The sequence below is a fragment of the Struthio camelus genome, chromosome W (assembly GCF_040807025.1).
Source record: "Struthio camelus isolate bStrCam1 chromosome W, bStrCam1.hap1, whole genome shotgun sequence".
Taxonomy (NCBI): domain Eukaryota; kingdom Metazoa; phylum Chordata; class Aves; order Struthioniformes; family Struthionidae; genus Struthio; species Struthio camelus.
Genome location: NC_090981.1, coordinates 45,977,156 through 46,000,816, shown reverse-complemented (window position 1 = coordinate 46,000,816; position 23,661 = coordinate 45,977,156). Strand labels below are relative to the sequence as shown.

General features: G+C 36.8%; 1 protein-coding gene across 3 annotated transcripts in view; it reads right to left on the bottom strand.

Moving 5' to 3' along the window:
• LOC138064344 (A disintegrin and metalloproteinase with thrombospondin motifs 6-like) overlaps positions 1–23,661 on the bottom strand; it is a 164,204-nt gene that overhangs the window by 96,217 nt on the left and 44,326 nt on the right. For all 3 annotated transcript variants that reach the window (XM_068926397.1, XM_068926396.1, XM_068926395.1), the window contains one exon: positions 1,779–1,822. In XM_068926397.1, coding sequence (XP_068782498.1) covers positions 1,779–1,822 — 44 coding nt within the window. The remainder of the gene's footprint in view (positions 1–1,778; positions 1,823–23,661) is intronic.

Sequence of the window (23,661 nt, the reverse complement as noted above, 5' to 3'; positions counted from 1 at the left end):
GAAAGGATAGAGATCAAGTCAAGAAGCTAGTCTACAGTTCAGATTAAAGGAGAAAAGTTGCCCTCCACTGCAGCCGCTGAGCCGCAGCCAAGATTTGAGGTCTATCTTTCTAAACACCCCTTACAAAACTCCTTATTTTAGGAAACTGGAATAGGAGAAAGACATCCATCCTACAGTAAATCCTTTACTTCTATTTCTCCCTAGAACACCAATGATTCAGGTTTCTCCTGACATTCTGAGACTTCTCTGAGACTTTCATTCACCAGACCTCTTAATCATGTGCTTAACTTTAGTTACTGGAGGTCAGTGGAACCTAAGCACATTAAATGCTTTGCTGAAAAAGGGCCACAGGGCCTTGTCTCTCCTCCAATTCAATGCCTATAATGCAAATAAATCATCGTGGCTCTGTTGCCAAGGGTCCAGTAACAGTGAGTTGGAACTGATACCACATGTGAAAATTTTTTTTTTTTTTTTAAATCAAGCCTTTTGTTCAATAAAGCATGTGCCAAAGTCTATCCCCTGTTATGCTGGATTCAAGTGGAGCAGAATCTGCCTTTATGCCAAATACAGCGAACCAATATACTAATGAACTGTGTTAAAAGTATCACGTATAAATATCAAATAATCTGTGGGTGAATGCACTCCCTTTCACGTTTTCTTCTTTTAAAACTTGCAAAGCCAATTCTCTGACATCAGTATAGACAGTCTTTTCAGGTTTGTATCCTTCACACAGACTTCACAGTAAAGCATTTAGTAAATTTAGAAATAATTGTTAGGATCTGTAGTATACCAAAACATGCTGTGACTACTGCTTATATTTACAATAGGAAAAATTCTAATACCATTTCTCATGTAATCACTTCACTGTGCCACAAGTTTCCTCCTGATTTGAGTGGGACCACTTGTAGAAAAATCAACATGCGTTACGGCTGTCAAAGCACACAGTAATAGAGGGACAGACAAAGCAAGTACAGTGATAGGCTCTGATTATGAGAAAAATATTAATAATCTGAACTAGTTGGATTAGAATTCAATTTTAACTACTGCTGAGAAAGATGCTTATGAAAGGATCTAAACTGGAAAAAAAACATATAATAGTCTCTGAATAATGTTTCTTTCATAAATTTAAAGCACCATTAAAAGTAATAACTATACTACAGTAAGTATAACTTTTGGTGAAAAATTTAGGTTTAGAGAGAACAATAGCTCTCCATCCTACACCTGAGGTTGCTAGGTGTGCTTCTCTGCTGCTACAGCACTGCAGAATTCCACTACTACTGTAATTTATAGCACTGTGTTATTTTTCCCTAAGATTGTGAAAGAAGCAGTCTGAGCCTGCACCCCCTGTATACAACAGAGCAACAGTGTAAACCTCAAAGTCTATTTCTGCTTCTCCTGTAGTTTTTTTTTTTTTTTCAAACTTTCCTGAGGTCTTTTATTTGTGTTTTTTAATAGATCATGGAGACAGATTAAATGGAAATACACAGTAAGTCCTCTCCTATAATTATTGCTTGGTAAGTCTGAGTCATCTGCTAGGTTTTATCAGCATTACAGCTGCCAGAAAAGAAATGCCCAACAGCAGCTCACTTCATTTAAAGTTCCAGTAATCTATCAAAGCATAAATCCATCTAGATTACCTTTTATTGTCCATGCCTATAGAGCTGCAAAATTTTGAAAGCATAAAGTTAAAAACCTAATCAGCCAATAAATCAATATCTGAAATTAAAGAAAGCAAACAAACAGCAAACATAAGCTGAAATTTCTCTTTATAATCTTACCCAGTGTTCCGCAAGGCTTGTTTTTGTAAGTGCAGATATCATATCTGTTAAGGATAAAAAAGTAGATAAAGTATGTCAGAGAATCAAATCTGTAGGGTATTTTGTATATTTATCATATATTTGTATCTTAGTTCAAGTTGTCAGACCGCAATCAGCTTAATTATGTGCAGCCAGCTGGTGTCGGCATTTTCTACACTCTGGTGTAAACCGCAAGCTGCAGTACACTCACAGCCGCTGGCCTCAGGCCAGTGGGACACCTGCCAGTAAGAAAAAAATGGTTAAAGTGGATCTTTGTAATCACCGGCTCCATAAAGCACTCTACCATGCTGCTACGAAGTTACAGCAGCATATCTGTAGACTGCTACCGATTCCAGGTTTAACAACTTTCAGTTTTTGAACATACTGGAATTCTCTTACAGTCTCACACAGCATTTATAAACTACACAATATTGATTTTAACTCCTACTGTTCAAACTTTCATTCTCATAAAAATTGTAAGTCTCAACTATTACACCAAAAATCATCAAAAATCTGACAAACTGGTATTGGATTTCTCTTTTCATTATCTTCCAACGATTATATGCGTCCTGAGAGTACTCCGTAACAAATTAAAATGAAAAACACTTTTCTGCGAAAAGCTAATAATGCCTTTAAAGGAAAACTTCCATGTTTTGGATGTGATCCTTCAAATACAGAAGCTCAGTGAGCCTCTGTGTAATTAACATACAAGTATCTCAAGCTGAACATGGAATTAAAATGTTTTCCGTTACAGAGCTAATAGTACGTACAGTGGTCAATGAATTGTAACTCCACTTTTTGAATAAGCAAACCTTATGATATGGCTAGTGGTATGAGAATTACAACGTCTTTGATTTTCCAGGATTTAAAATTATTTCCTTGCAATATGTTTCAGATTATTTCCCGTGATTTTGAATGGTGAGTGAAAACAAAGATGGGAAGATATGACCTTCATGCTTTAATTTTTAACCCAAATACTTACTAATTTCATACCACCAGATGCTTGTTTTAAAAGTAACATATAATGATTGTTTTCAAATAGGGATTCATTTAGAAGCCTGATCATGAGGTACATACCTTTCAGTGCTAACAGAGTAAGTTCTGTCTGAAAGACAAATCCACGGACAAAATAACAAAGCCTAAAATTTGGATCAAATCCATTAAATTCTCTGTGCATGTAGACTGCTGCAGCCATATGGGATCCCTGTGATTTTAAAGGGACTAAGTGTGGAACAGTTTGCTGAGTTAAGTCCCAATTTTGAACTCAAACATTTGTGTGCACTGATGACACTGAGGAGGCTCAAACTGTGTCATCCTATACACACGTAACGCACCCCCTGATTTCTCATTTGCTATTTGGGGAGGGAGAGGTAATTGAATCAGCATTCTTACATAAAACGTGTCAGAATATAACTAGGTTCTGTAGGTCACAGAGCTATAAGACGACAGAGATAGAGAGAACGCTTCCTGCCCCTTACATCTTTAAAGAAACAAAATTATTATTTATGCGTTTAGGACAGTCTGAACTTAAAATCTTACTGAAGATCACAATGCAAAATTTTTTCTCAAGGAAAGCAGACCGGGGTCAGGCATATTTTAGTGAAAAAAACTATCTACTAAAGAATTCAGGGAAGTTCCCTTTTTTTTGAGATCAAAACTAAGTCTGTGCAATAGCCAGTTAAGTATTATTCTTCTAATGTATTTTAATATTAGTAGGAAAAAAATTATAGTCATACACCCTTAGATAAAATGTATGTTTAAGAAGAAAGCCAGTTATACTGAACTCAAAGAAAATGCTGTTACTAACTTCAGTGGAGCTGTAATTTTGCCTTTATGGCCTGAATCTGCTTACTCTCATTTAGATATGAATCTGGAGGTACTCCTTCACATTCAGTTCAGTTTCATAAGGAACTGTGATAGGAGAGAATTATATGAATTAAATTCCTTCTTTCTCTTACAGTTTTGAAAAAGCAAGACCACCATACCCTCCTTTTTGTGCTGGTTAGCTAGTATTCTTCATTATGCATAGGCTAACATTGGTAAATAAAACCTAGATGATAATGATATTTAAATTAGATAATTAAATGAAATTAAGGAAAATACTATTTTGCTTTACAATAAGCTCTAACTATTTCTACAACAACATATGCAAAACAGTAATGGCATTCTAATAACGGCTTCATTAAATATTCAAATTTTATAGCCAATGCTAATTACCCATAAGCAGCACTCGTACATTCTCTTATTTTTCTGTTTAACAAGCGAAAAAACTCAAAAGTTTTCAACATCAAAGGATTTATTTTGCTTACTGTTGCTTTCAAGCTCATTTTTTCATTTTTCCTCTAATTTGGATGGTTTCTGCGCATGATTTGTTCCAAAACTCGCCATCGCTTCCACGTACTGAATGGCTCAATTCCATCAACTGCTTCTCTATATGATTTAATCACATCAGTCTAACTTGTCTTTTCTTCTTTTGACTCCACTTCCTCCAACTTTTTCTGAATTACCAAGGAATCCATTTAACCATGAAGACCCAACAGATGGCTTTTCATAACTTCACAGAATTTAAAGCCAAAACAACCATCACTCTACCTGGCTCTTTTTCACACTGCTAACTTTCAAATCTCAACTAAACAAAATAGCAAAAAAGAGAGGGCTTTTTTACTAGTAACTCATGCCGTGATCTCTGAGAAGTGTAGTCCTTATATACATTTTAACTGTGGGAGTTCTCATGCTGGCCACATGACACTATAAAGTTTTTCTTTTTATTATCTCTGGAGGGAATTCTCTTGCTCCTTCTTTCTTCCTGTTCAGTGCAGGGTATGAAAGAGGAAGCATGTCTACATCAACTCCTCTCACTGAAGAATAATACCTGAAAGAGACTCAGGGTAGAATATACACATAAATGTGGACTGTACATATCAAAATCTGAGTGTTACTATGCTAATCTTTCCCTTTTGAAGAAAGATTCCACATATACATTTTAAGAGGGGGGATTTCTATCAGTTACTTGGCCAGTAAAACTTTATAAAGCATCTGAAAATCCCTTTACTCAAGTGATGATTGTAAACTTATCTAACATTACATAAGATCTGAATGGTTCAGGAGAGGCACAATATTGGGTGAAGGAGTAAAGACAGCATCCATTTAACTAATACTTTTCTCCTGCTGTCACAAATCACCTGGATTAGAGGGGGAAAAAAAAAAAAAAAAAAACTATCCAGCCATCCTGATAAAGAGAGAGTTTCAAAAGCAGATGAAGCTTGCCACCTAATCTCTGAGAATAACAAATCTAGGGAAAAAAAGAACAGCTTCAAATTGGGTAGAGGGAGTGAAATTTCCAAGAACTCCAAGCAAGTACAAGGAGAAACATCATCATCCTGTCCTGCTGCACTTTTGAAGAGAACCTTAAGAAGTAAAAGAATGAGAGGAATAGTGTAGAGAATACATTCCTCAATGGGAAGAGAAGAACATCTGGGAACATCTAAAGAACATCTAAATCTCAGTCTAGTCTCAGACAAACCTGTGACAATTCCTGGTGACCCTGATAACAAATAATTTTTTCTTGAGCTGTAACCACTTGAGTAAAAGCTCTGCCACAACTTGATCCATACTGACAGACCTCTTGAGGGAGATACAAGGAGGATGAACTGCCAAGAAGTAAAGAGCTATGACAATACTGCATATACACAGCTTCACCACTTCCTCACAGAAGAAAGGAGCCCTGTTCATCCTTGTTTGCTTATATAGGGGAGGCACTGCTCCGCACTGTCAGCAGAACATGCAAAATTTGAAGATTAAAAAAAAAAAAAAAAAACCTTGCTTGAATCTCTGAAATACTATAGAGAAATTGTTCTTCTGCAGAGCACTAGTTCTAAGTCAGGAAAACATCCAAATGGGCTTCCCAATCATGACAGAAAATTGTCTCATGGATCCTTTCCTGTTTATCAAATCATCAAACAAAGAAAAAAATTTCTGAAGGTTGGAGAAATGACTGATGGCTGAGCAGATCACATCCATCAGGTGGACGCCCTCCCACTCAGGTAAGTAAACTGCACGAATTCACAGTTGAAAGACTAGAAAGAAACTTCATGGCAACAATGAAAATATGCTTCTTGCTAGAGAAGAAACAGTACCAAAATGTGGAAGACTACAAAGTCAATACTTTCCACATAGTAGATTCAACCCAAGAAACCCCTGAAACGACAAATCATCCAGATAATCAGTGAGGTTAGGTAGGATTGATCTCTATTTCACATGAAACAGAAAGGTGACAACGGGTCGGAGTTGTAGCCAAAACCTTGGCAAATACTTCAGGAATCACAGAAAACCAAAAAAAAAAAAAAGATAAATCTCCAAATCAACTGCAACATGGGACTTTATTTCCTTTTCGATTCAATATAAAATCTGAATTTACAAAAGCAGATACTCAGGTTGCAGAAAAGCAGGATGAGATGGCAGCCTCTTCATTTACAGGCAACAAAGTAAATCCTTTGTCCAAGCTGGAAGAGAAGATCATATGCCTCCTGATAAAGTGGGAACATATGTGCCTGAAATAGGACCATGCTGGAAAACTGGAATGTGGAAAGAGGTAAGAGGCAAGATTGTGCACTGTGTGTCTACTCATACCCTGAATGGAACAGAAGTCAGTTGATGAGGCAAATGAGGAACAGGCTTGGGACAGGGCTGCTAAGAGCCACGTTAGACAAGTGGGAAAGGTATGATGGATTAACAGCTGTCACTGACAAGGCTGACTGAAAGTCATCCAGAAGAGAACTGCAGAGACAGATTATTCCCACTCAATGGCATGGTCAAGAATTGGAAGGGTTGTAACTCCTGTCATGCCATGTATCCAACAGAAGGATGAGAAGTGCTAGGGTGCCCAAGTTAAAATATACATGCAGGTTATGCCTATACTACTGAGCTAAACATCGGCAGGGACCACTCATGGATGCTGAAATACTGTTACCTGCATTATCAAATTGTTAAAATAGTCCCTTACACAGATTTGTCCCATACAAACTAATAACCTCAAAAATTCCCAGGAAAAGCCCAGAAGTTGGCCAGGCACAATTACAAACAGGTAAACTGCAAACAGCTTGTTCTGTAGAAGACAGCTTAATATTGTGGACACAAGCAATTCTGTGCCAGTGGTTGTCAGTACAAGAGAACAGTCATAGCCATGTTTAGTTAATTTATTAGTACTGATGTAAGCTATGGACTCTCTTTTTCATCTCAGTGACAAAACCTCAGCAAAACTGATCTGTGGAAAAATTTATTTTGCTTATCTGATGGTAAGATCCTGATCGATTGAGAAGGACACAAGTCAAATACATAAGAAAGATGGGTTCTCTGCAAATACCATAAGCACTGATCCATCTTTTCAGGTAACTTCCAGATGCTTTAGGGGAAGATGCTTACTTCCAGATGCTTTAGGGAAAGAGGGACCTCCCTTCCCATCTAGCAGTAAATTGCAGGGCAGGGAAGAGGAATCTCTCCCAATTCCTGCAAGCTGTCCCCTGAAGCTGTAATTTGTCCAACTATGAAGTTCACATAAAAGCAAGTATGTTCCCTCCATAAAAAAGGAGGGACAAATTCACGGATTCGAAGGCTAGAACACATCACAATGATTGAGTCATATCTCCCCCTATCCTCTCCATAAAAAGGGAAGTAATTTATCCTAGAAGCTAGATTAAAGAAGTTCATTAAAAGCTATTTAATCTCTCACTAAAAGCTGTTTTCAACACAAGAATTTGCAAACAACTGCACTGGGTTATAACGTTCATCTATCTTTCCCCCAACAGAAATCCTTTGTGAGTGCTTACAGGAAAAATAGGAATAGGAAAGCATAGGGTACCTCCCCCGATATAACCTCCCAGTTCTGTGGCTTAGGGAACTTGTGAGCCAGAGTTTGCATCTTAATACCTAATTTATTTTTCTTCTAATATTTCTAACACTTAGTTAATTCCCCCTCAACCAGTTAAAAAAAAAAAAGACCAGTTATTTCAAGATTGGATTAGTTAATGTCGATGTTCATCTCTGGGATCTTTTTACGCCTTTGTCAGCAAAGTTGAGTCCTTCTGCCCCATTAGAGATCTCTTCCATGATCAAGTCATTTGTTAATCTCATCTTAAACAAGATGAATAAACTGAGCTTTGTCAGTGTCACACCAATACAATGTAGCCTTTCTGTACCCTTCCTTGGAGCTCTAAGGCTTATTAGAACTTTTTGAAGCATGCGCATTACAATTCAAAAAGTTGTCCTCATTAGCAGTAGTGGATACAAAGGCCAAATCAACTACCTATTCTCACTTGATAATCCATATTTATACATTCAAGGAAAACATTGCCCTTTTCACCGTTCTGATTACTTGAAATTGCCCACTAAAGGAAAAAAGTCTCTATAAAGATTTGTTATAACTAGCTGTGAAACGTCCATTATTTCAGAAAGAACTATCTGCACGAAATTAGCACTAACATATGCCTGTAACAGGACTGGAAACACACATGAATACTAGCATTGTGAATCAATATATGTGGATGGCTATACTTTAAAGAATTTAAGTAATCAACACTAACAACCAGAGCACAGATTTCCTAAAGTATGATAATATGAAGAAGGCATGAAAACTTTTGTTAGAAACGCACACTGTTCAGAAACGCTGTGATCATACAAATGACTTATAAACACATAAGCCTACTACAAAATCATCTGAAAGCTACCTCTCCAAAATGCCTGAGTAATATTTGAGGTAAATATAGGCAAAAGTAGTTGAGACTTTTGAAAGAATATTTCTTAATGAAAGAGTTTAAGAAACAAAGACTAGAGTCATGGCAAATTGCATCTGAGGAAAAAATTACCAGCAATACAAAGAGCATATGAATCTGAGACCAACCTGACACATAGATATTAATGGACATAAGGCCTATTATAGGTTCAAGACTGCTGCACAAAAACTTCATATATATTTGTATGTATGCATATGTATATGTACATATAAAATAACACAAGATTTGCTGCCAAACTTGCTTGCAAAGGTTGCTGCAGAACAAAATTAAACCTAAGGATTGGTTCTGTCCTATCTAAAAGGAAACAGAGGCAGCTACTACTAAGAGGAACATTTCCAAATATGTCATCCCTGAAAAGGTGCTTTTATTTTTCACTTCTTTTAAATCAGATCTTACTTTTTTTTGACACTTTTTTTTATTGTAATAGGCTTTAACCATAAACTGTTCAAATAAGGACTATTCCTTTAATGTACACCTGTCCAATGATAAACCTAACTTGTTTCATTAAAATTTGACCTTTTTACTTCTTTCTTCAAGCTATGCATCTCGACTTATCTTTGCATCTCATATAGGTCTAATCATATAGGTCTTATATTTGAGTAAGTGTTAACTTCCAGTCAAAAAACTATTCTAAAAAGTAAGTTCACCTAGTTCCAACACCTAGAACTATAAACTATAAGCTGAACCACAGCTGCATCCAAGCAGGACCTCTGACTTCTCTTAAAGGGAGCAAAAAGCTCATCAAACTATCAGAGAATTGCAGCTCCTATGTCTAAATTACAGAAAATAAAAAATGAAAAAATGGTGAATAGTTTGGAGCTTCACCTTAATTTTTTGCATACATCTACTTTGCTAGGATAAAAAAGTGTTTATTTACAAGTGCTGGCAATGTAGCTAATGCTAGAGAATTGTGTGGAAAACAGTTATAAAGTGAATACTTTATAGATTTACTCAGTTTTTGTAATAAGCATAATTCTTCAGCAGTTCACCACATTTTTGTACGAAAATCTGGCCGCTTGTTTGATTTGCACAGCTTATGAACAGCAATACTCCTTATAACACAATACTTTTTGATTTCTTTCTAAAAGCTTTACTATAGCATCTGCTTAGCCTTATAGAAAGTGGTACACCACAACAGCATTTTGCCTTAAAATAAAGTACACGTCTTATTTGGTTTCTTCCTCAAAAACCTCAAACCAAAAAGAGCTATTTAAACCAAGGAAGGAAAAGCGTAATATACATATTACACATCACTCAACAGAAATAGCTTTTTCTATTATTAGTTTTCCATGTCTTTAAAACTGCCACAGACAACCAAAGTCTGGCTGTATGGGACTTTCTTCTGATACTTAACTTGGGTGGATAAATGAAGTTATGAGTTACAGCTAAGAAAAATACTACCATTACAAGTTCTCATTCCCTGATTTATTTGAAAACAAACACGTAAGACAATTGCACTACAGATGAAACATTTACATACTGCCGTTTTCTAAATTGTAAGTGCACCCACAACAGTAAAACATTCTATTCTGAAACAACCTCTTCTTTTCATGTTCTCTTTTGTCTTCATCAATTTTGACAATGTAACATTAGAATAGCAGTTGCAAATTTACCACAATCAGTGGTATTACGAGCATATTTGGGAAAGCTATAAAGTCCCAAAGAGCATCATCAATGTATTTAGTACGGAGGTATGTAGCTGATTTGGACATGCTGATTTTACAGTTTTTTGCAGCACAAACTTCACCCCAAACCTAAAGTTTTTAAAAACACATTTTTTCAACTAAGTTCACGAAAAATACATCAACAGAGAGGTTTGTGGTAAGCGCACTTTGAACCCTAGTGAGACCTGGATCATTCAGTCGACTAGATGACCCCTGTTCCCAGTGTACATCCTCACTGGCACGTACATAATGTCCTCCTCCCACCAACAAAGTGCAGAGTTGAAAGTCCAGAACGGTTCTCAAGAGCCGTTACATCACCTGTTACCAGGATCTTTCCAGCTCGAAACATCATTGATCATACCCCAATTCAACTTAAGGTATAAAACTAGCCCTGGGCTTTCTGAGTTTGAGCCAGGTTCTCCTGGGAAGCAGTGGGTCTGCAGGGGAAGAACTCTCCCCTTGGGTCGGGACGCTGCCTGAGGAAACTCCTCGAGGTTGAGAGCCCTCTCCCAAGCCTCAGTGCAGCAGTGGGGATCGGGATATATGTTTTGCTGGTGAACCCACAGTGCAGTAGCTTAGTTCCTACACTGACACCCGAAACCTGTTGAATACTGTTGCTGGTTAATAAATTGGTTAATAGTTCTATAAACAGAGCAGGCCCTTTCTCATTCTGCGACAAGGTTTTCCTTCAATACTATCATTATGTGTCAGGTAAGCATATAGTAGAACTACTGGGAAAGATATTAGTTAGACGAAAATAGAGGACTTCATAGATGAGTTTATAAAGAAGGAGAAATAGTTCTAAAGACAAGATGTAGACCCAGACCATGTAGTTCTCAGCTTGAGACCTGGCACAGACCTGTTACACCAGTTCAAATCACTAATAAAAGGTCTTAAGTTCAAAAAAATCAGAGGACTGGCTTTAAAATCTTCTGATTTTAAATAAATAATAATTGTTAGTCATCTTCTGCTTTCTGAGATTTCTGAGACTTTCTGTATTTATACACAGTTTGTCATTTTCTCAGGCCTAACTCTTTTTAGTCTCATCTTCCTTTTTCAATGTAAACTATGTTTCTCACCCAGCAAGCTGTCCTTACCAGCTACAGCAAACATCAGATAATGAGAAGAGAGTCAGAGCACAGAAAGTACAGAATAATGAGTGCCACAAACTGTTAGGTACTTAACTAGATCAGAATCTAAGACAGACACCTAAAGTAGCTTAACAGGGACAACGTCAATATTCTCCTGGTATAACAAAGACATTCAAATAGTACCGATTCTACTAATTATTTCAGGAGTGATACTCATCTACATTCTTGTTCCTATGAAAGTTCTTGTTCATGGATTGAAAACACGTAGCTTGAAAATACAGATGTATTTCCTTGCTGTCCACTGACATATCAGCATCACATGAAACTTTGGTACAGACAAAATACTTCCCTTCCATATGCTCTTCTTGTAATCAGAACCTTTCTACAGACTATACATGACCACCAAGTAGGGAAGTATCAGATCAACCACCATAACATGAAGGCTTATGAACACTCTGCAAAATATTAAACTATTTTATTTGACAACATTTACTCTACAACCATTCTAGAGACAAGCTCTATAAGCAAATTCCAGTACTAAAGAAACAACCTAGCACTTGCGGTTCCAAAATCTGCCCCTTGCAGGTTTTAGACTGGCAGTATCACTTCACTCTCTGCTCTGCCTTCATCTGTCTGTCACTAGACGTAATTTCTTCCTTTTTCTCTTTTCTGAATCCAGCAGGTACAGCCTTGCTGCTGTATCTCATTCCTCCTTCCTCCACGTATTTTCTTTTATGATCTTGAGTGAACATGACCACATTTCCCTCTCCACAGCTTTAAGAGGATTGGCTTGGCCCAGACTGATCAACGGCCCAAGCGACCATCAGTTAGCTTCCACAAGTAGGTCTGTTCTACTATAAAAATAATTTTGAGAGCTATCAACACTGCAATCACAGCAGCATCAATGGGCTCAGCCTGGGCTAGCTACCTGAAGATCCATCTTGTGTCTTTCCATTTTCACTCTGCACTGAGTTCTATGCTTCTGCACTTAAACTATTGGCACCCAAGCTAGCTATTTTAAAGAGGTTTGTGTATGTCTTCAGTATATTAAAACCACTTCACTGGTAGCAGTACAGATAGCATAAGCCATTATTCAGAAGTAGCTCCAGGCCTTCTTGCTGGTTTATTCCATTCTTAGATGGATCCATTCATCTTCTGCAAAGCGTGTTTATTCTAAGCCTAATTAAGCTTTAGGTCCCCTTCGACACTGAGACTCCTTTATCAGGTACTTTTAACAAAGTCAGGCATTAAAAAATGTACATCTTTGAATAAATCCTATATGGAAGTCAACATTGTATAATGTAAACTTGAACACAGAAAATTAGCCAGGATTATAAGGCACAAAACTTGCAAGCTGGAGACTGTGAACCAACAGAAGTAATCAGAGACTTTAAAGGTAGCAAAACTGCAAGCCGTGTTTCAAAATCTTTCCATGACATCTCTCATTTTCTTTCCATGGGATAGCTCCCAATCCACAGTAGAATGATTTATATTGAACGTATCAGAAATTTGGAGCTATCCACATATGTGACAATCATTACTTCATAACTGTTCAGAGACCACAGAGAGGTTCTGGATTTACACTATCACCAGAATATAGATAACATTTAACTTGTTGCATTCTGTCCCTCAGAAATGGTTTCCACAGTTTTACTGTATTCTCAGTACCTAGCAAAAATTTGGAAGGAGCTGCATGGATGTGATCTAGCTTAAAGCTAGCCTGAAGAACAGAAAAGAACAGAAATGTTTGCATGTCTACTCCAAGCACACTGCTGACACATTTCCTATCAGTGCATTTGGGGAAAATTTGGCAACTAATGCATAAAGCCTTTGTTCAAGGGACGGTCAGAATCATTCAATCAATTTGTAGGGCAATGCTCTTTGGAGTGTTCTAACGTAAAAAAGTCTGGGGAAAAAGACAACTAGCAAGATCAGCTATATAGGCGTGGCTGGGGACATCCTGCCACAAAGCAGAAAATATTACACTAAACCATTTATAGGAAGCAACTAGTCTGGATCTCTGGCGGGAGGGAAACAGTTAGCAGCTGTGACTACTAGCCAAGTTTCAGCTCTGTTGTACAAAAATAAATGAGATAAATTAGAGCAGTAACAGACTGCAAATACATTTACGAGTTTTCTTGGGGATATGGCCTTTCTTCCCTTTCTAACCTTCAACAAATTGCAAATGATTATTGACAATTCTCTGGGAATATCAGACATAGGTCTTTGTTCACAAACGTTCGGTTTATCTGCCCTTACTCAGAGTGAACGGTATTTGCAAGTATTCCTACTTAAGGGTCTGCTTAAGAGTCTCATTCTGCAATACTTATCTAGAAAAAATTCCCAAACTCAAAAGCCACATTAATGAATTCCAGAGTGTAGGATTAGGCTCAGAATTACACAATTAGAAGATTTAATGTGTGTTATGAATGTAATCCTATAATGTATGCACATTATGTACATTTTTATCATGTTTTTGCAATTTTATCTTCCATAACCTTTAGGGTTTTTTTTTTTTTTAAAGCAATACATTCACCTTTTTTTTCGTATTGCAAATGCTCTTTAGGTAGATATTGACATGAAAGTACATTATAAAAAAAAAATCAGCAAAAATGTCTAGGTGTAAAATGCATACAGACAAAAAAATCATCATTTTATACTAACTTATATTAGCTAATATTTAGGTCCTAAAGCCATTAACTCCAACACAAGTAGAAAAAAGTCTCCAGAGATGCTTACGTAACTTAGAAGCACATACCTGAAAGTGATTTAGGCAACTGAAAGTTGCATGGTAGCCCCAAATGATCCATTAGTTGCAACAGTTCTACCCACCCTTTGACTCCTAGCAATGAATTCCCAACCTCTTTCCCAACTACCTGCCCATAATACCTCAAATTCAGCTATTTCAGTAAATTCAGGCAGCAGAAATATAACACAACAAAAAAGTGAATAAGATACTGGAATTGCTGAGCAAACAGTCCAGCAAATGCTAGTACTTTGTCCAGACCAGAGTGAGAAACGCACAGAGACGGGAGGAAGGGTCTATAACACCCACAGCTAAGTTTGCTGGAAGCTCTTTGGCTTTCATCGAAATTTCTACAGCAAGTCTTCAAAAGAGCTTAAAAGGCTTGGAGCTGAAGTCCCACTGGCTTTCAAAAAACACAAGCACTTAGGCAGGCTTTTTTTGTCTGCAATACATAAGCATCCCCTACACATGAAATTACCATAGTTGTCTAGTCTCATTTTCATAGTGCTAACATGCCTTAATTATGCGAGATAGAAGCCTCAGTGCTAACGGTGGTTCGTAAAGAGTAGCAGCCCATTAGGAAGACGAATCAAACTCGGTACAAACACAAGAACATAAGAATTACAACACTGGGCCAGACCAAAAGTTCCCTCATCCCAGTACCCTGCCTTCAGGATACCTTAAGACAATGCCTAAGAGTGCAAGCATAAAGTGGCAGTTGCACACACACTCTCCCAGCTTCAGTAATTTTCAGCCCGGATTCTTTGAGACAGATGTGCCTCCAGGTATTTAGTAACTATCAATAGATTCTTATTCTGTGAACTTGCCCAGCCAACCTCTCAACCCATGCAAATGTCTGACTTCCACAAAGTAACTTGGAAGTAGTTTCAACATCTACTAATCCTCACATAAAGGACTGCTGCCTTCTCCTTGTGCTCCACCTCTCTTTTGCTAGGTTAATGTGATCATCCCTAGTTCTTGAACTGACAGGGACAGCAAACAATTGTTCTTTATTCATGCCCTTCATACTGTCCATAACTCTGTAGACATTACACCCTTCCTAAATTTGACTCTTCCAAGTAAAAGAGTTCTCTCCTTGTCAGTCCTTGCAAACAAGGCTCCATACTTTTGACCCCTCTTTTTTCCTCTTCCCTGAACCTTTTCCAATTTTTCTATAACAAAGTATTCAAGAGGTAGGCATATCCATTTACTCAGTGGCATAATGAGGTTCTTTATTCCTTTCCTAATAATTACTAATACTTAATTTGCTTTTTTTTTTTAAACAGTTTGCAGAACATGGAGCTGATTGTAGCCACCAAGATCTATTTGCTGAGAAATAACGGTCAGTTCAGGACGCTTTGTTTTATATGAAAGATTACACCTGCAGAGATGTGAAAGCAGGGAAATGTGAGAACTAGAATTTCCATTTCTTAAAAAAGGCTATTTTATTGAAATTGTTTTATTTCAATGAAAGTCCACTCTGAATTTTCCCAGTGATCTCAAAGCATTTTACATAGGTTGAATCAATTTCTTTTAACACCAAAACTGTGTTATATAAATATACAATTCTTTAAACAAAATTATTTTTAAATAAAGCATTACAATATTTTCTAAAACAAAAATCTTATTAAAATATGTTTTCCTGACTTTCTCTTTTAAGTCAATACATTCCTAGAATTTTGCCTCTCATTATATGGTGTTTTCAGTAGGGAAATATTTTATGGATTTTGTTTACCAGTTGTAACATGGGACTCTCTCACTGTGACTTCATTTAACTACAGATATATTTAATCAATGAAAGACTGATGCTAATTGGAAGCTGTTGCAAGAAAATTTGCAATAAAGTTTAAATAGCAGGAGATAACATCCCTGCAAAAGCATGTTAAAGATTGCTGATTCTGTTCATTAGCCAGCAATTTTATTTTTTAACTTTGTGAGTTAAGCAATGAGACGTATCAAGAAGTTCAATTGGATTTTTACCACCTATTTTAGATACAGCTCACAAAATCTTCTCAGTGAAAACATGCTATTATACTATTATCTTGGATTTTTGTAACTGCTTGGTGCCAGTGCTAATGGAGAAAAAAAAAAAACACCAGGGAAAAGGACAAGCAGTAGATTTTTCTGTTACTTCCAGTTGATCTTTTTACACAAAGTTCTGAATAAAGGATTGAAACTAAGACGTAATGTCAAACTTATTTTTCCTGAGTATGATGAGAACAATATGCCCTGAGCTTGGGTCCAGTTAAACAATCACACAAGGTACTTGGAGTAACCATAGAGTTTTATTTATATAGACAGCTATATTTCAGTAGCTTAACATGGTAACTAAAAACTTTTTCAGTCACTGGAATGAATTCTATTTGCTGACTTTTTTTTTTCCCCCCCAAAAAGGTCAAAAAGATAGACAATCACTCCATTCAAATGATTTTAACCTTGACTAGTATCTAAGCCAATTTTTTTCTTTCAAAAGCAAACTCAAAACAAATTGAGTTATACAAATTTTGTTTTTATCTCTGTTTAAGTGTGTGTTACAATTATAATAAAAGCTTTATCTTCAAGAAATCATACAGCAACTAATTCAATTGCCACTGCTTAAAAACAATACAAAGACAATCAAGAGTTGAGTGCCTGTGGTAGTTCTCCTGGTCATATGCACCAAAGTGCACTAAATACGCTGTGGTGTTCTAAGACCAACAAATTTTGAAGCTAATGACTTCTGTAGACTGCCTGTGAATTGAGAAGAGAAACACAGAGGGACAGAATGAGATGGGAGGCAGAAGCAGTGACTGTTGTGACAAAGTTTAAAGAGGTGAACAGAGAACAAGTCTAAAGGAGAAATAACATAACCAAGACCTTGCCCAGCTTTGCAAGAGCTCATCTACCCAGCTCATCTACTGTAGGTCTTGCTATGTATTAAGATGAAAGGAAATATAATTTGTTGTCTTTATGTCCTGATAAAGAAAATACCTGCACCTTGGACTGACTTTTAAGTCTGTACAAATCTAAGAGTGGAACCCATGCTTCTAATCTAAAATGTCCATGTAAATCTTGGTTTCATCATCTTCTTAATAACCAGTACATAACAAGAAACAAAAAATATTTGCTCTGTGCAAGACAAAAAAATGTCTGTGTGGCATACATATTCTGTCTAGCCTATTTATCAAAAAAAGAATAATCTTTTTAATGACAGCTGCAACCAACTGCTGTGAATAAATGGCTGAATACCATGAGAACGGTTACTTACCTTACAACAACAGTGGCTCTTCAGAATCATGTTATTCACATGTATGCAAACTGGGATTAGCCAACAGTGTCTACTGAGTCTGTGCCTGCACGCATCTATGTCTAGTTCCCCATATGTGAAAGAACAAAAGGGTGGAGCAAGCCTAATTATTTTGTCAGTACTTCTGCCCATAAAGAATCCCAGAAGAGATAGTATTAGCTGGGAAAGAAAACAGGCTGCATTATGACAGTCATGTGTCTTGCAAGTGGATGCACTTGTCTGATTCCTTTGTGAATGACTCCCCATAATAATTACTCCCACTTCTTCTGCCTAATAAGCAGTTCTCCGGAGACTGCTAACAGGATTCCTGTTTAAATTGCAGGAGAAGGATAGCCCTGCTTACATAGGTAGGTGTTTCTTCTGCAAACTTCTAACAACAGTATAGTTGCTCTAATATATCAGGAACAGTAAAATTCTGTAATCAAGGACTAGAGGTTGCCAAAGTCAAACACAAAAGCTCAAACGTGGCCAAGCATTTAACCTTGCTAGACACTTAACTATCATGCACACGGAGAATCATTTCAATCATCTCTGTGGAGATAATGTGTGAGCTTTTACCCCAGTAGTCTTCAAACTCTACTGGTCCAAGATAACAGTTTCAGCAACGTATCTTCTCTCCACTAGACAGCTTTCAGAAAAAGGGGTGATTCATTTCTTTCTGCCCTTTATCAAAAGCCTCTCCACTGGTTCCAAGTTAGATTCTTTCTTAGTAGTAGTATACGGTACAAGCACTAGTAATCCACCATTGGCAGTCAGAGGCAACGCTGACATGGTTTGCATAGAAAGAACGTGGAAACGCCGACTCTTTCAACTAAGCAGAGAAACTACCCAAGAAAGTGGCACAAGGGTAAAGCCTAAAATCCGTCTCTCACCACTTATTTTCTTCATCCATTTGTTAAGCTGTGGGAGGTCAGCAACACAGCTCAGAGTTCTTCCTCAAGGAAGTGCAGTCAGCAGAAGAGATTCGCAAAACTTGTCCTTCCCCCACTTCTGAGGGTTTTGTTTTTTTAAAATCTCTATGCCTGTTTTTGCTACAGTTAGAACAGGGACCCCACCTTTTAATACAGTCTCTTCCAGCTCAGTAATAATTTGGCAAGTATTTGCCTAGAGAAATGGTAATTGCACAGCTAAATCCTTGGAAAGTATAAAGGATTCTTTAAATTAGGCTATTAACTCCATACTTAAGTTACCTGATTTTTTAAAAGGAATTCCCTACTGATCCCATAAGCTATTAGCATTTATACACTATTCAAGTTCTAATTTTATACGCTAGTCTTTCAAAGCTAATCTATCTACTTTAAAGTATGAAAATAAATACCACTTCAGCACTTAAAATAAACCCACTAGGCATTTCTCTTTCTTAAAAAGGACTCGCAGTTCTGTTTTCCAAAACTGGTTTGGTTTCCTCTACATCAGATGCTACAGAAGAATAACGCTTTTTTTTCCCAGGACTGACTACTCCTGAGCTTACAAGTTTTTGATTTTTATCACATACTGAATATTAGCATGAGACTATTAAGATAATTATTTCCGTAAGTTTAAAAAATTTTTAAATGCTAAGCAAAATATTCTGACTGGCTACCAAGAAGAACTTTTTTCCCCATGAAGACAGTCAAGCAATGAAGCAGATTGCCCACAGAGGCTGTGGGGTCTCCATCTCTGTCGGTTTCCAAGACTTGACTGAATAAAGCTCTGAGGAACCTGGTCTGACTTCCTTGGTGACCCTGCTTTTGGAGGAGGGCATTGGGCTGAAGACCTCTAGAGATTCCTTCCAACCTGAATTATCCCACAGATCCTCAGCAGACACCATCTGAAATTTTCAGCAGAGCTTATTTAATAAGCATGGAATAGCAGAAATATTTTAACAAAACTCTTCAGAATATTCAGTGAAAAGTAAAACATATACCCAAAATGGAAGATTCATTATAGCCATACAGTTATTGTAGTCCAAATGTTTTATCAGTATAGAAAACAGGGGAAAAAAGAGGCATACCTTCCTCCATGCCACTCTAAGCTGGAATAGCCCTATCTGTGTTAACAACTACACATTAAACCTCTTGAACCATACTATTCAATTAGTTGATTGTTAAAATTTTAAAGCTTCTGAAGTCGTACTGCAAAACTCATCCCCCTTCTGCAACACTGACAGGACTGGCTGAAACACTAACTGTAAAAGTTCAAAAGACATCCAAAAAGTTCTTCTTCAAATTTAAAGAAAGATTTTCTTCTTCAAATTTAAAGAAAGATTAAGCAAGCCTTATTTTTAATAGCTCAGTAAGTTTTGGCAATTAATGCATTTATACCACTATAAATCAATACAACTATTGACCATAAGATCTACAAACAAGAAGATATAACGTCCAATAAAATACTTCTACATTTCATTGTGGCTGAAAAATAGAATTTCATTGGTTTTAATCATAAAATTATCTCACTGCATTATGTAGATCAGACTTAGTGAATCTAACCATTTAAATGAATTTTCACCCAAATTATGCACAAATAAGGCCCTATATGGAAGTCTGCATTTCTCAAGTAATAAAGTAAGTATGCTTGGAAAAAGGTTGGATAACATGGAGAAAATACTATTTCATTTGTCTTAAGTGTATTAACCTTTATATTTGTTGATTTAGTAAATGTTTCTATTAATGTTATGGCTAGTGTTATTCAATAACTAAAAACCACTGATAATTGTTCGTAAATATTTAAATCAAATTCTAACCTTTGCTCAAATTAACTCAGTCTAAAAACTAAAATAAAAAGATAACTAAAGCAAAAAATCTGAAGTCAGTAATTACTTTTCAGTTAATTAAAATGTAAACACAGTACTACACATAAACATATATTAAGGTCAAGAGCTATTTAAAGGAACTTAAGGAACAGAGTTTCCTTCCAATTAGCCAGAGAGAGATTCCAAATTCAGAGCAAAGGCTACAAATAAGAGTCATGCATTTCAGAAAAGTTGCCACCTCTAGGATAGTACCCTACTATTTAGGATCCCCTTTTAAAAAAGGTCAGGCACAGGAAAAATATATTGTGGATTGTCAAACAATCCACGTAACTGACTCAAGATATAAGCAGATACAGATTTGCAAAACATCACATCCTCCTGAGCAGTTGGATCTCTTGCTATAGCTATTGTTTGCTACTTTTTTTTTTAAACTACTAAATAATTAACTCTATGTTAGCCAATGCCTAAAGGAAAATATGACTAAAACGGAACACTTTCAAAAACAATCTTGGCCAAAGACCCATAAACACTTTCAGGGATTAGCAGATTGCACTTCACACGTCTGAAATAAATTCCTTGTTTTTTCTAGTGCTTGGAGTACAATTCCTTGCTCTTCAGTGTTTCCAAATATATTGTTCAGAAGTGCGCAATATATCTCACTTCAGTTTGGCAGGTGGTTGAAAGAGCTAACAGAGTAGACCTTTCTTCTAAAAGAATCTGGACAGTGAGTATTTGTCAGTATTACTTATGATCGTGCAATTTTTAAACAGGACTAAATGTCCTAAAATTACTTGTAAGCAAATACCTTTCATTAGAGCTAAATTAATGGGCAAGCTAAAGAACTGCCTGTACCTCTTTTTCCCTATTTATCCAATCACTTAGCACTCCCTTTTTCAAGCTGCTGAGAGTAATAAATGAGAGATTTGTCATGGGTTTGGCTTAAGTGGTGTGAAGACTATCCAAACGCAGTCTCAGTGCTATCCAAAGAGCCATCTTCTTAAAAGGTCTGTATAGGCATCGCACTCGTTTCAAGGCTGAATACAACCAGCTCTATAATACTGAGTTCCACAGCTTTCAGAACAAAACCTCAACAAAATTTACAGAAATAACTAAATACCATTTTACAATTAGCACTTGATGCTTTCAAGATAATATTACAAACATATAGATTCAACACCCATCAGTACTGGATTTTGGGGGGGGGGGGGGGCGCAAGTAGGAAGAAGGGATTTTGGCAGCCTCTATCTTTCCAGTTCAGTCAATAAAGTATCTTTTTCCCCAAAAATGGTAACTGAAACTCTGGGCTTATGAAATATGAAAGGTAATTTGAGTTACCTTAGTCTATAACAACAGAGGACTAAACTAACTTGCAGTATCTTCACAGTACCTTGCAGCAAGTTGCTCATGTGTCTAAACTATTATATAGAAGCCTATATTTGCCTGCCATTAGGGATACTCTTTGTAACAGTTTGTGCATGCTTTTAAAACACCAAAACATGTTAACTGTAAGCCACTTGAAAACTACACCTCAACTTTGGAAAAAAACTTAGCAATAAAACACATGGAAAAAAAACGCATTCTCTATCCAAGGCCTAAATCTCCTGAGTTGGCACTTCAGGTAGTCTTATCATTATGTAGAATCTAAACCATTACTAAAAGAGCTCACTGACGTTATGACATTTTAATAGCTAAAATATTTTTTAGGAACAACAATTATCAAAGTTCTTTCATTGCTGAATACAACTAGTTAGTGGTTACAAAAACTCCAGACTACCAGAATTACATCTCACTGCAATACAGAAAAATCTTACTGTCAATGTTTATTTTTAATAAGAATAGACCAGAAGTTATCTCAATTTTTTGCAAACACTTCCTGATCTTCTGCTTTCTTGGATAATTAAAAACAGGAAGCAAATCAAAGAATTATTTGGTAAATGGAACAATGTAAGATTTTTTTTTTTTTTTTTTTTTTTTAAGTATTCATAATTTAACCTGTTATTCAGATAGAAGAAGTCTTCCATTGATTTCACAGGAAGAGTCTTCCATTGATTTCACAGGAAGAGTCTTCCATTGATTTCACAGGAAGAGTCTTCCATTGATTTCACAGGAAGAGTCTTCCATTGATTTCACAGGAAGAGTCTTCCATTGATTTCACAGGAAGAGTCTTCCATTGATTTCACAGGAAGAGTCTTCCATTGATTTCACAGGAAGAGTCTTCCATTGATTTCACAGGAAGAGTCTTCCATTGATTTCACAGGAAGAGTCTTCCATTGATTTCACAGGAAGAGTCTTCCATTGATTTCACAGGAAGAGTCTTCCATTGATTTCACAGGAAGAGTCTTCCATTGATTTCACAGGAAGAGTCTTCCATTGATTTCACAGGAAGAGTCTTCCATTGATTTCACAGGAAGAGTCTTCCATTGATTTCACAGGAAGAGTCTTCCATTGATTTCACAGGAAGAGTCTTCCATTGATTTCACAGGAAGAGTCTTCCATTGATTTCACAGGAAGAGTCTTCCATTGATTTCACAGGAAGAGTCTTCCATTGATTTCACAGGAAGAGTCTTCCATTGATTTCACAGGAAGAGTCTTCCATTGATTTCACAGGAAAAGTCTCAGTACGTGCAATGTCAATGCAAGCTCTTTCATAACACCCCATGGCTGTGCCATGCCATTTAAATAGACCTTCAAAACTGATAAAAGACTCTTATCAAAGATTGTTAATATGCTTGTATAGTCTGGCCAAAAAAATGCCAGTCACCTTGATGAGTTTTGTTTTATTGACACATCATCTTCTAACTGGGTATAGATTAATGGTAGACCTCACACTTCAGCCGCAGAGAATAGTTCTGAACAGAAACTGTGTTCTGAAGAGTAATACAAGAGCTTTCAATGGTAAACTACAGGAAAAAAAATGGCATGATGATCTCCCATTAACTGAAAAACACGCTGGTAAGTGCACGTGTAGAAGCACCTTTTCCCTTCACTGACCATCTACACCACAGCACATCTGCCTAACAAGTTGCATACCACACGGACAGAGACTCAGACTGCAGACTAGCAGTAAGTTTTCAAAGACCCATGTTTGTACCAATTGCATATCACCATGCTGTTGGGAGCATTTTCTGTTTGTACTAAAACAGCTATGGGATGCTGCTTGAGAGTGTATCACAAGTATCAGAACCACAGTGCAACAACACATCACAGGGACACCCGAGAGCTGTAAATTGCCCTTTGTCTGGGAAGCTGCGGAGTATTTATCTTCTCGTTTTACCACATCTCTAGAAGGATATAAATTTACATTCATTCTCTGAATAATATTACTTCCTTAAAGAGTAAGCCAATCCTAGGAGGAATAGCACAAGATGCCTGTTCAGCATAAGCTAGCATGTTTTTCCTGCTATGGGGAAGCTCTCATTGAATGCTAGAAGAAGCTTAAGATAGGCTTCCCTATTTTTGCCATCTCCTTGAAAAAAGAAAACACCACCTAAGATGTGTATAGCGATGCCACTTCAAATCCATACAACTACAGAGAACGGGATGCATTACAAGAACGGTG